The 13,155-nt window shown below is 30.6% G+C and overlaps 2 protein-coding genes across 2 annotated transcripts in view; both read right to left on the bottom strand.

Annotated features, from left to right (window-relative positions):
* LOC126845018 (uncharacterized) overlaps positions 1–13,155 on the bottom strand; it is a 114,069-nt gene that overhangs the window by 63,429 nt on the left and 37,485 nt on the right. The gene's annotated exons all lie outside the window — the stretch shown is intronic.
* LOC126845016 (dynein regulatory complex subunit 4-like) lies at positions 8,531–9,664 on the bottom strand. Its single transcript, XM_050583587.1, has one exon. It carries the CDS (start codon positions 9,662–9,664, stop codon positions 8,531–8,533), a length of 1,134 nt encoding a protein of 377 aa, XP_050439544.1.

Below are 13,155 nucleotides of genomic sequence, written 5' to 3'. Positions count from 1 at the left end.
TTCCAAAAATACAAAGTTGGTCTGATTTCAACTATGGTTAATAGAAGGGTACAAAACCTTTTTAGTTGGACTGACTTAATAAAAACTTGATCCAACTAATATTTGGCTATTATATATCTTAGGGTACAGTAAATTTGTTGATGAAATAACTTAATACAAATTTGTTCCTGTAAATATTTAGTTGTGTCAATTGTTTACTTAGTTCATCCAATTAGAAATTTATCGTGTCCCTAAATTAAACCATAGTAAAAGTTGGACCGTTGTTTTTAAAAACATTTACAATTAATTAATTTGGATAACATTATGTGTCGAATAAAATGTAAAGGGATATAATAAACACTATTTAACAAATGTAATTTATAATATATTGATACAGTTTTATTAAAGTATGACGCAAAAGGCAATCTTATTTGTATAATAACAGAACGTTCATGTGTCTAAAAAATACTAGCGCCAAATAAATATTTCGCAAACAAAAAACAATTTTGGTTAGCGTTGTAAAAAATAATTGTCCAATATTTCAAATATTCCTAATATTATTAGTACCAAATAAGTAAAAATGTTAAAGTTATTATTATACAGAGCTTTAAATCAGAAAATTATAGTTAAATAAGTTTCTTATAAAAAAACCCGTTCAAATAACAAAATATATTGGGCACAAGATTTACCGTGTGATCGCTATAAAAATAAGTAAACTAGTAACTCTTCCAAAAATTCAAAGATGGTCTTATTAAAACTATGGTTAATAGAAGGTTACAAACGATTTCTATTTGAACTGGCCTAATAAAAACTTGGTCCAACTTGGCTATTATATAGATGAGGGGTAAAACAAAATTTGTATCCCTAGTGATTTTATTCACTTTAATTTATAGCAATTCCTGTAGAGCTCTCCATCGCCTCTATGCATTCATTCTATTATGCATATACTCTACTGTACAAGTCCTCTGGAATAAAATCACTTTTAAATAAACGCTTTGATGCTTATTTGTATACACAGCACCTCAATTTAATATTTGCTTACTTTGCTGGTTTACACTGTGCTTGGTTAGGACTGTACTGGCTTGAAAATACAAACTATTGATTTACATCGAAGCGTTTATTCGATAGTGATTTTGTCACTCTCAGATTTAAAAATTCCTTAAACTTGTAACCTCCCTGTATCCACTATGGCCCCGTCCCCACTACGCTTCGTTCCCAACTATTCCCCGATCCCTATGTACTGGTTTTTTTTTTCGAAATTAATTTGTTGTATTACACTTTTATCGAGTTTTTTTTGTATTCAATATATTTTTTATTATAAAGTGTTTGAAGTTTCCTGAAAATCACCTTACGACTCTGGAAGAGTTGTTCTTAAATTATTAAGATATCTGGAGACCGAAAGTAATTAAATAGTTGGTTCCCATAGGAAAAAGCCAGTACAGTGGGTTTGAGGCATAGTAGGGACAGAGCATAGTAGGGTTAAGTCACAGTTGTGTCATGGTAAATTTTACTTAAAATTGAATGGAACACAATAATAACGTACCATACGGTTTATCGGCTGATAGTAGCTGTCATTCTGGACAGTCAAGGAAACTATCAAATCTATGTAATTTCTGAAATCATTGGAAAGTACGTAAAAGGATGTTACGTGAGAATTTCAGAACAAACAGTTTTCTTATTTAGTAACTTATTCCAAAAAAAAGGGAACCATTCAATTTGAAGACGCCTGAGACTAACTACTAATTTCCATAGATTCGATTGAATGGTGATTATTAATATTATTGCTTATGAAATCTTTTGACTTTTTTTTTAATCTAAACATGTATGTTTGTATTTCCAACGTTATTAACAGCTTGGAACAGCAAAAAAGCTCTCACAAAAAAAACAAAAAAGGAATGAATTTGTCTTTGTTTTTTTTTTGTGTACCTATTCTTAGGATATCAATTTTGAAAATTATTCATAATGTAAAATAGGCGTTGCTCTATATATTATAAACCTTTTAAGAAAATAAACTTAATTTCAAGTATAATTATTTATTTAGAATTTAATTTTGTTATGCGTAATGGATATTAGGAAAAAATTATTATTTAATAAAATGAAAAAACTAAATTTTCTTTGAAAATATGGACAAAGTTTATATTACAACATAAAAAAAAATTTTTAAATTAAAACACGCATAACTTTTAAAATGTATGCATATTTGCCGTTTGTTATTTTGTAAGTATTCAATATTTTTTTCATTATGCGTCATAGATTGTTTTACAAAAAATATATTTTTATAAAAAGCCTGTGAACCACATTACAATAAGTTTAACATTTTCCAACTGCGTATTTTTTTATATAAATGCAAAACCATAATATTGTTAGTGGAGGGGTGGGTTATTTCGTTATTATGCTTATAAAATATTTATGGGGTCAGCAGAAATAATATATTTATGAAATTAATTTACATTTTTATTGAATATAACATTATTTTTCGTTTAGCCTCTGATTTGAAACCCAAATTTCAATAACACCTGCCTCATAACCTATGAGTCATAGGTGCGATTAGAGGTTTTTTTACAATGTTTATATATTTTTTCAGATATCCAGTTGTTTTATGAAACCATTTTTTTGTTGTTCTATGTCTTTTAACAAACAAGCATGCAAGATAGAACTCTACTTTACATAAGATATAGCGAATATTTTTTCTGTATTAGTTCTGTTTTCAGACTTAGTATTATAGTTGTAATTAATAATCACTATTAATTACACATGTAATATTTAACAGTACGACTAAAAGAAATATACAACTAATATCAGCTGTAGTTATAACATTTAGATTGTTGGAAAAAAATAAAAATTTGGACTCTTCGGTTTTAGGCGCATAGATTATCTTTAAAAAAAATTATCTCATAAGCAGCTTTAATTTATATTAAATATTTTATAAGTTAAAATAGAACTACTAAAGCAACTACAATTATAAAACCTCCAACTTAGTTTCGGCGTTTAAAATTTTTTTTAAAATAGTTTTAAAAATATGTGTTTTCACCCCTTAAGTGATTTAGGTACACGTAGAGGGCTCTTATGTGTTAAATCAATAATCAGATAAACTTAACTACACAAAATACAGTATTTTTCACAATGACTGTTGAAATGAAAACAAACGACTAATAACTGTTGGCATATATTTTTAAGTTTTAACATTATCAGTTATTTATACACTATACAGTAGAACATTTTTTAGATTTTATTCTAAAAATAATCCTACTTTTATCAATGTGGAATAAAGATTAAGTTAGTACTTAACAATTTTTTTATTCTGATTCTACCCAACCCGGACCGAACTAGCCCAATAAAATAAATGTAACTGTCTGGAATAACCTGGACTGAATCGCGTTAAAACTATTAATTCAAACATCAAATCGAGTTAGGTAATATTTGATTTTGTCAAGCTAACTTAAATCAGTCTATTTTTGCATTATTATAACCATCCGATCAAGTGAAAATAATACTTATAATACTAATAACATAATATAGGAATATAGGTACACACTTTGAAAATTAAAATTAAATAAACTGTTTACAAAGTTTTCTTCGTAAAAAAAATAACATACATTAATGGTAAATCGATCTCTACGAGGTACCATATTTATTCCCGTAACTTGTTGTACACATTTTGATCAAATTATTATAGTGGCACCGAAAATCTTGAAGGGTTAAATATCACTTGTATTTTAAAATCAGTATTTATTGATGCATTAGTTTTTTTCTTTTTCTGATTTTGTATTAACTGAAGAATTATTAACTAAAATAAAATTTAATAATATGACACTTTTTCAAATTTCGGGAAAATAATATAAATAGTAAAAATACTATTATTAATCGTTTTTAATTGATACTAAAATTGTATATATTAATGTTACTGGATATAGAAAACACTCAGGCATACTATATTTTGTCAATTTTTGTAATTCCTATTATAGTAACGTGTCAGAAGGTATAATTGTTAATTACGTCGATATTGACAAAGAGTGACATATAAACTGATGCTTTTTTTCAAGAAAACTATATTATCATACACCATAATAGTGAAAAAAAGACCATATCAACCGTACTTATTAAATTAATTTAAACGTTCATATAAAAGCATATTATACAAGTTAGAAAATATTTTTTAGCAACAAAGAAATTAGTAATAGTAACTACAACACACAATATAATAACCGCGTCCTACCAATTTTAAATCACTGTTTGTGGTAATACATATTATTTCCTAAATCAGTAAAGATTTTTTTTATAAATTTTTGTTTATTATTTCAAGATGTTAAAAAAAAAATGGTAGTATTACGTTATATTCGTATATTCGTTATTTATAACAAATTTTAGATGAAAATTTAAAAATATATTTTTAATTATTCTAACATCAGGGTTTTAAAATGTGATAAAATAAATTGTATAAACATTTAAGTACACAAATAATACAACAAAATATTTTTACTTTAAAAAAATAATATTCTTTATTTTGATTGTAAATTATAAACTTCAACTAAAACGTCGTTTACAATAATCGTACAAAGTCTAGAGGTACAATAATTAGAGAATTTGTTTACATGGTTTGTATTATAATCTTTAATGTTTTAACAAAACTGTCAAATTTTATAAAAAAAAAATGTGCATAGTTTTATTGTTCATGTACGCCAGAAAAAGTTGCAAATCAAAGAAATTATGCGCAAACGTCTCCTGTACGTATCGATCATTAAACCGATTTGGATCTATGGTATTCAACTGTGGGATTGTGCCAGTAAGTCTAAAATCGAACTCATCCAACGTTGCCAGAACATCGCTCTTCGTACCATTGTTACAGCATATCGGTATGATAAGAACGACATCATCCACCGCCAACTCCTCAACAACTTGCAAGACATCAGACGACTCAAACGACTGAAGCCATTCGACTTAGTCTAATTATTAGATTAAGAATGGGACTACTTCACTGGAACTAGAACCCCACACATGTTTTGTTATGTTTATGTATATTTTACTCGTACGTATGTATTAATACTCAGGTTTGACCCTACTGATGAACGAAGTCGAGGAGCTCGATGGCCAAGTATTGCCCGGAGCATATAAATGTACATGTTCCGATCAAGACATGGGTGAAGGAGTTAGACAAGAAGGTTGAGAAAGCAGACAGTAAGTCGTGGAGAGTCCCCGGCGAGTAAAATCAAAGCGGGCGTGGACGTTCAGGCTCTAGGCCTATAAGCTATAAGCCCTAAAATTCCAAACTAAACCGTCTATGCCCCAATTGATGGGAATAACGAATGTTAAACGTAAAAGAGAGATATACAGTGAATGTTTTCCTAAATCAAAAATGTTTTATAATTATAACTTATTACAAGGAGTTTTTGTAAAATCAATTATCGTGTAAATTGTAATCCAATATTGTAATATTATTATTTTTTTTTATCAAAACCAAGCTGTTTTTGAAAGCTTCTGTTGTAATGCAAACAAATGGTAAGATCTTGTATAGTTTTATTACATATTTTTTTTATCGAAAACAAGTTGTTTTTCTTAACATATTTTGATTTGCAGTTGCTTTTGTATTTAAATTTTTCACCTATTGTATTTCTTTAATAATATTTTACAATATTTTCCCACATTTTGTGTGGTTTTCAATTGAACTGTTATTTTTCAACATAAAAACATGTTGGTAGCAAAGTTAGCATGCCGTTTTTTACAACGACTATTGCGATGTAAATAAATCACAATACCTCTAAGATCGTAAACTTTTAATTTTTAACGACTTAAGAACATAATTTACAAAATTTTGACTTTATAAAACTAAAAAAAGAAAAAAAAATCAACAAATCTACAATTGGCTACTATTCCTATTAAACACATTATAACACTTAAGGACAAAAAACCTAAATCTACTACAATCTATTAAACTCAAATCATAAGAACCTGCATACTTTACCAAAACAGTTGTTATTTCATTTTTTTTTGTTTATTCAGATTACTTATGATTTTTTTTTTAAACAACTTTTTAATCTTGATATATTTGGTTTTTAGGTTATGTTTGTATTTAAACTTTAGAACCATTTTATTTCTAATCATTAATATTTTATGTATTCAACTGTTTTAGTTAAAATGACTTAATTGCACAAAAGTTAACGATACATATTTTAAATCTAAGTATAATGTTTTTTCCACTATTTGTATAATTATATATTGTTAATTTTTTATGAAACATGTCAATTAATATCCAAGTACGAGACCGATCTCAGTCGGTTCTTTTGGTGGATGGTCTTGCATCCGAAACTTGAAAACTCCGGCGACGAAGGGCGATCTGATTGGCAAAGTCAATGGGTGCGTGTTCAGAAGAAAATGTTTAGTGTAAATTTGCAAGGCTCTGTTAAAGGTTTTCACATAGATATAACATATATTTTAATATCTTGCGTACGAGTCCGCAACACCACGGGATACATTAATATGTATCTAAGGTGGTTAGTAAACATATCAAGTTTCTGGCTAATATTTTAGTGTTTTCATAATATCAGGCCTAAAACAATTCATAGAGAATATGGCCCCTTAAATTATTGACTTTATTATTCATTTCTATTTTGAACGTTGTGAATACAACATACATGCCCCCCACCCATTTCAATCCACAACCCCATTCCCAACCCCAACCCCATCCCTCATCTTCTATCTTTTACCCCTATCTCCTATATCCTATCACATAAATGTAACATCCCCATCCCTAACCCCACCCCCAGTCCACCCATATCCCCATTTCCATCCCCATTCCCACCCTCATAAAAAGGACATATAAGGATATTATAAGGCTAAATGTTCGATGTTATGACTGTCGACAGTTATTATGTTGACAAAAATGTATAATTATTAATTGTATTAATTAGATTGGTATCTAGTATCTTTAACGTCGGTCACTTTACTTAACACTTAATTACCTACCTTACTAATAATTATTATTAACTAAATCAGTGTAAATAGTTTAAAAATATATAATGATTATTGACTTATAATTCGCGAAGATTGTGTGCAATTTTTCGTGTACGGTAATTAAATGTACATTACGGTAATTTTGAAGACATTGTACATTAATCACATTTTTTAATTCTGGCAACACTGGGTATTAACTTAATATATTATTAATGTGATTTCCTGCCCTTTGTTTTCTGCCTTTTATTTAACTAATAATTTATAATATAAAATTGTTCGATTTTTTTTTTTTTACCACAGCACTTTAGTTTAACTGCAGTCTGCAAGTGTATAAAAACCTGCACTTCTCGGTTTCCTTTTAAACAGTTCAGTAAATCAATATTATAACTTATAACCATGTTCTTCCACTTTATTGGAACTTGAGACATTGGTTTATTTTCAGCCATAGATTTGGACTGGAGTTAGATCATTTCCAGTTGGAAAAATTATACATACAAGAATTATTGTTACAGTAATTTGGTCTATGAAATAGTTGTGTTACTTAAAAAAAGGTTCAATTAAAATTATTATTGTATTATATGAGAAAGAATAATTACCGGTTTACAATATTTTAACAATTCTATTTGGCAAAACAATTTTTTTAAGTAGATAACATGACAGTAACATATAATACAGCCGGGTAAAGTTTTTTCCCCGTCTATACTACTGGACGGATTTTTTCGCGGTTGGTTTCGTTCGATTCCTAACATCACGGCGCTTAGAATAGGCTACCTTAAGTTCCCAGTACTCTTCGACTTCATTGATATCCTGTCTGGAAGTAGGGACTTGGTAGATCGGTAGTTATTGTTCAAGTTGTTAATAGGTAGTTTCTAATCGAACACACATGTCTGTTGTAACCAGCGATTCTCTCTTCATTTCCGCGTGTTCAATCTTCCTCAAATTTATCTGAAGTGAGAAAAGAAAATGCCGTGAAAACGTCGCTCAAATTTATATGAGACTGTCCAGGCGAAAAGAACCAGGACTGTTTTATAATTTGACCAGATTTTTAATAAGCAACACTAGTGATTTTAAAATTTGATAATGAACTTTATCCTTAAATTTCTCCACTGCTCTTTAACCAGAACAATCCTAAAATGCGGTACCCTTATGCCAACCTTTGGGATGCGTCTCAAATTAGCTCATTCAAATCCGTCAACAGAGTTCAAAGAGTTGTTCCTCTTTATCATTTGATAAAGAAACCTTGATTTGACAGTGATTAGGTACACCATACCAGCCAATTAGCCGACTGACCTCTAGACATTTCTTTCCATTTTCAACCCATAAAGTAAGAAACATGGGACACTTGATTTTTAACCATCTAACTTTAAGCAAAGAGCGCTAGACACTCGCTTGTAGGGCCAAGCCTTAGAGCATTATTAGAAAAACCTAATTTGAACATGATTATCACTTATAATTAGAGGTGAAACCTCCATAACCATACACGAGTATCAAAAATAAATGTCGTTGTATTTCTGTTGTAGATGATTTACTTGAAAGAATTGGTGGTTACTTATACACGTTGGTTCCGTTTTATTTGTTGAAGGACATCTATCGTCGTTTTTCGTCATTCCGACGCTGCGACCGTTTTGTCGAGCTTGACAATCTGCTTTTCCAATAATGTTTTTCCAAAATTCGACTCACTCTGACATTGCAGTACCCTTTGTAAAAAATTGTCTTTTAATGAACGGTAAACTTCGGCTTTTTGGTCGTATCTGATCTCCAATGCACCGTTTTCGACCATCAGGTTTTCGTAACGTTCCATGCATTTCTTCAGTTCCTTCTTATTGTACTCCAGACTTTTTTTGTTTTTTTTAAAATGAATCATTTTTTGTTCCAAACGAATTATGTCGCCGTTGGCTTTTTCCAATAGACCTTTAAAGTGTTGATTTTCTCTTTCTAGAGACGACACGTACTTGTCGGTGGACGAAGTTTTTATGCTGAGCATTTCTAATTTTTCCTTGAGTACGCTCACCAACGTTTGGGTGCTGACCAGTAGCTCTTGATAGTAACTGTGCATGTCGTCAAATTCGTTTTTGTGTTTCTCCAACAACATCTTCACTTGTCGTTCCTTAGCGTTCTCGATCAGCGCCACGCCCAATTCGTGTTTTTTCAGAACACCTTCGACGACCGTCTGCCGTTTTTTCTCGATTCGTTCCATTATCTGAGACATTTGATTTTGCATCACCTCGGCTTTCGCGTCCAGCTCTTGGACATGGGCAACTTTGATGTTTTTTATCTGATTGGTATGGTCCAGAGCGTTGTGCAGAATGGTCTGCTTCAGCGACGAGTTCACGTTGAACAACTCCGTAATTTGTCGGTCACATTCCGCAGCTATGCTTTTCAAAACGTTTGAATTCTGCGATTTTACTTGTTTCAGTTCGAGGTTTTGCTCGTAGACCAGCTGAAGTCGTTGTTGCCGGGCTCGTTTTTTCACTTGTTCCACACGTTGCGCGTTGTCTCCCGCTTCGTTTTGTGTAGCCACCATGTCGGCCATGAGAGTCGTTAAATTTTGTTTTGTGATTTCCCAAAAAATTCGCATTTGATCCCTTTCAATTTGATAAGTCGACCTGTTCTGCCGTTCTTTTAACAGTTCGTCGTACAACTTCTGAGTGAACTTCATCAAAGCTGTATGTTCGAGCTCGGCCACGTTGACATTGTCGATGATGACGTTTTGCTGTTTCTTGTTTTTCTTCGACATTTTTAGGCGAACTCACTTGAAAAAAAAAAAGCAATAATGTTTTTAAAATGTTTTTTTTGTAATAATTTACAGACGTCAACATTTCAGAGTTTACGTATCAAATATATTAGAAAACTTGTAGTCAAACCGGTTGTTATGACTACCATAATTCATAAGCCAGCCAGTGTTCACCTAGGCTTTAGAGGATTTCGATTGTGTGTTGTGACGCATTTGGTTTGTGATTACACCCTTGCGCTATAGGACACACACAGCCATCTAGACATTAACATTCCACCACTATTGAATCTAACCTACCGTAATACAATTAACTGTTTATCATCAGTAATTGATCGTAAGCTGAATTCTACTCCGTACTTATACTCTCCAGTCCCAACGAACCCCACCAGTTACGCTCTTTTCTTTGTTGTCTTATTTCTTAACTTGTTTGTTGTTTATTAAAACTGAACTTGGTTTGTTTTGTAATGGATTATTTTCGGTTTTACTAGAATTTCTAATATTTACTTACATTAGGTAAACGACACTTTGGTTTTACTTCAAAATCAGGTTTGTTTCAATATAACATATAATATATAAATAGTAATAATATCGTTTGGTTAAACTCGACCAAGCTGACTTATAATTTGCTTTTGTCGTTTCCAATGACTTAAAACTATTAGCAGCGTCCCCTTCCAATGACGATCTAAGATAAAAAAATCTTTTGTATTGTATTTAGGCTTGCATTGTCATGTATTAAGGCCTTAAATATATCGTTGAAGGTTGCCCACTCTTTATATTTTCGCGAAAAGGTAGGAATATTTAACGCCGCTAATTTCACCATGTGGCAGAAAATGTTTGCTTGGTCACTTCCGTCATTAAATCTATTTTCAGTCTTATCTTATTACGTTGATCATCCTTATCTTTCAAAAATCCTCTTTGCCTCAACCATGACTTTAAAATACAGATGGCTATCGATGAATCTGTTGTTGAGTCTTTATTTAGATTTTCCCTATACGCACAAGCATACGCTTAACTGCATTAAACTCGATAAATCTTTAGTACTACTTACGAAATACTTTAAACTTTTACTTTTGTAGTACTAAAACTTTACGCTCGAAAAAAGAGATAAAAATACGACACTCTTTATTGCGTACTTGCAAACTTAACTAGATAAATTTATTATTCGACACTAATTAATTGCCCTAGCTAAATTAACCGCATTTCGACGCTAATTCTTAATCCCGGTCGAAGGACCAAATGTTTGGGGCCTTAAACCCTTCGCACGTAGACTTATTATTTTTAATTAAAAATCCGCTAAGATTAATTTTCATTTATTGTAATAAAATTGCACTCGGGTGGTCATGGCGTGCGTACAGGGGACAGAACGACGACTAATAATGATACATGATCCGCAGAGCGATTCAAAACTACACAACAAACCGGTTTTTCAACAATAATAATAATATACAAAACACAACAATGTTGTTCTAACTTCCAACGCGACTTCTTCCAAAAGACGATCTTGGATTGGTCCCTAACCCTTGCCAGCTGCAAAACTATTTCGGATAACAGTCTATAGTTCCGATGAAAAACCACATTTCGATGTGACGAAATGGATGTATTCAAAAAAAATGTAAGTACTTAAACTTACTAAGATTAATTAATGGTGAAGCTATGTCGACAGACGGGATGGATGGAGAGGAGTAGTGGTCCCGACAAAGGACCTAAATGTCCTGTATATTAAACCAATACAAATTATGACTGAAAGTAATGAAATAATTTACAATAGCAGGCAAAAACTTTTTATTATGCAGTACATTTAATTATTTGACAATTTTGACATTACTGTGGCACACAAAAAATATTTAAAAAATATAATAACATAAGTACTTTATATTTAATGTATTATTTATTAAACTTAACCCGAGAGTATAGAAATTATTTATTTAAATTATATATTATAACTCAAGAGTTATGCTTTTCCCTACCGACATATGGTTTACGTTATCTACATTATGTAAATCAGTCCCAACATATTTGTATGACTTTATGACTGTCTCTCCATGACTTATAACACAAGTATGGTCGAGTGAAATAGCAGCATTTGTTGCGTATTGTTTTGGATATTGTACACTCATGAACAATCCTATGATTCGACATATGTGGATAAATTCAACATGATGGTTCTCTGGTTCTAAAAAAAATGTTCAAAAATTAGTCAAATTTAGCTTGCTGCACTGACAAAAAAATACATAGTTGGACAAACAAAAATTAAGGCTTATCTTATATCCTCCCTCAAAAGCAAAAGTGTATTGAGTTACAAAATGTAAATTTTACAGGAGAGAGAAAAATTAAATTATTTGTCAATAAATTAATAATTACTAACTTCTTCTTCCTAAACCTATAAGCCCCACACACTTCACAGTTATCAACTCACATTAGATAGGTGGCTGTAATGTGAGCTTTCTCCTCGCCACCCTGTAGCTGTTATTGTTTCTTTCAGCAAATTTACTTATTGTACATAATTTAGTATAGATTGTAAATATTCTAATCAACGTCAAAAATAACGACATATAACGATAAATAACGATGTATATAGCTTGCGTACGAGTCCGCAACACCACGGGGTACATTTTATATATCTAAGGTGGCTAGTAAACATATCAAGTTTCTGGCTAATACTTTAAGCTAACTGTGAATAATAAGTCTTTAATTATAAATAAATTGTATTAATCGTGGTGAAATATCATTTGTAATAAACTTGTGTTAATTCTTATTTTGACGAAATCCACTAAATACTCAAAGACTAACAGTTATTTCAACTATAAATGTAATGTGCTAATTGTAATCTTTGTTAGTCCACATATGTATTTTTTCCATGTTACTACTAGTTTTTTTATTAGTTTATTATTTACGATTTATAATATTCGTTATTAAATCGCCTAATGGTTTAAGCAACAGATCTCTTCGCTTAGTTCCCAGGTCATCCATACTGTCAAGACCTTTAACTGAAAAATTCATATAATGTGTTAAACAAAGTATAAATAATTTTGTAAAGTATATTTATTATGACAATTTTGTAACCTCAGTAAACACGGCGCAATTTCAAAATGACAAATTACATTATTCGAAAAACACACATTAAACAAACACACAAATCGTTAAAACATGTTTTTATTGGAATTGTACGTATATAATTTATATGGTTTCTATTTAAAAAAAAATGTATCGATAAGGTAAAAATATGTATCGATAAATAAACATGTTGTATGAATGCAAATAAGGTTCAAAAAAATATTATTTAAATTAACGAATCTAAAAGTTTATAAACAAAACATTTGATGAACATATCATTTTTATACGTACAGTTCAGTTAAACGGTTTTTGAAGTTAAAACACATCAAAATCGGTTAAACTGAACTGTACGTATAAAAATTATTTGTTAATTAAATTTTTGCAAATAAACGTTTAAGATTCAATTCAGGGTAGCGGGTTTTGAAGTTAAAACGTGTAAC

The sequence above is a fragment of the Adelges cooleyi genome, unplaced genomic scaffold, assembly GCF_023614345.1.
Source record: "Adelges cooleyi isolate 19-005CV unplaced genomic scaffold, UGA_ACOO_1.1 ACOO_flye_CR_arks_rails_tigmint_CR_PRNA_651, whole genome shotgun sequence".
Classification (NCBI taxonomy): Eukaryota; Metazoa; Arthropoda; class Insecta; order Hemiptera; family Adelgidae; genus Adelges; species Adelges cooleyi.
Note: the sequence above shows the minus strand (reverse complement) of the source record. Positions and strands in the feature narration are given on the sequence as shown.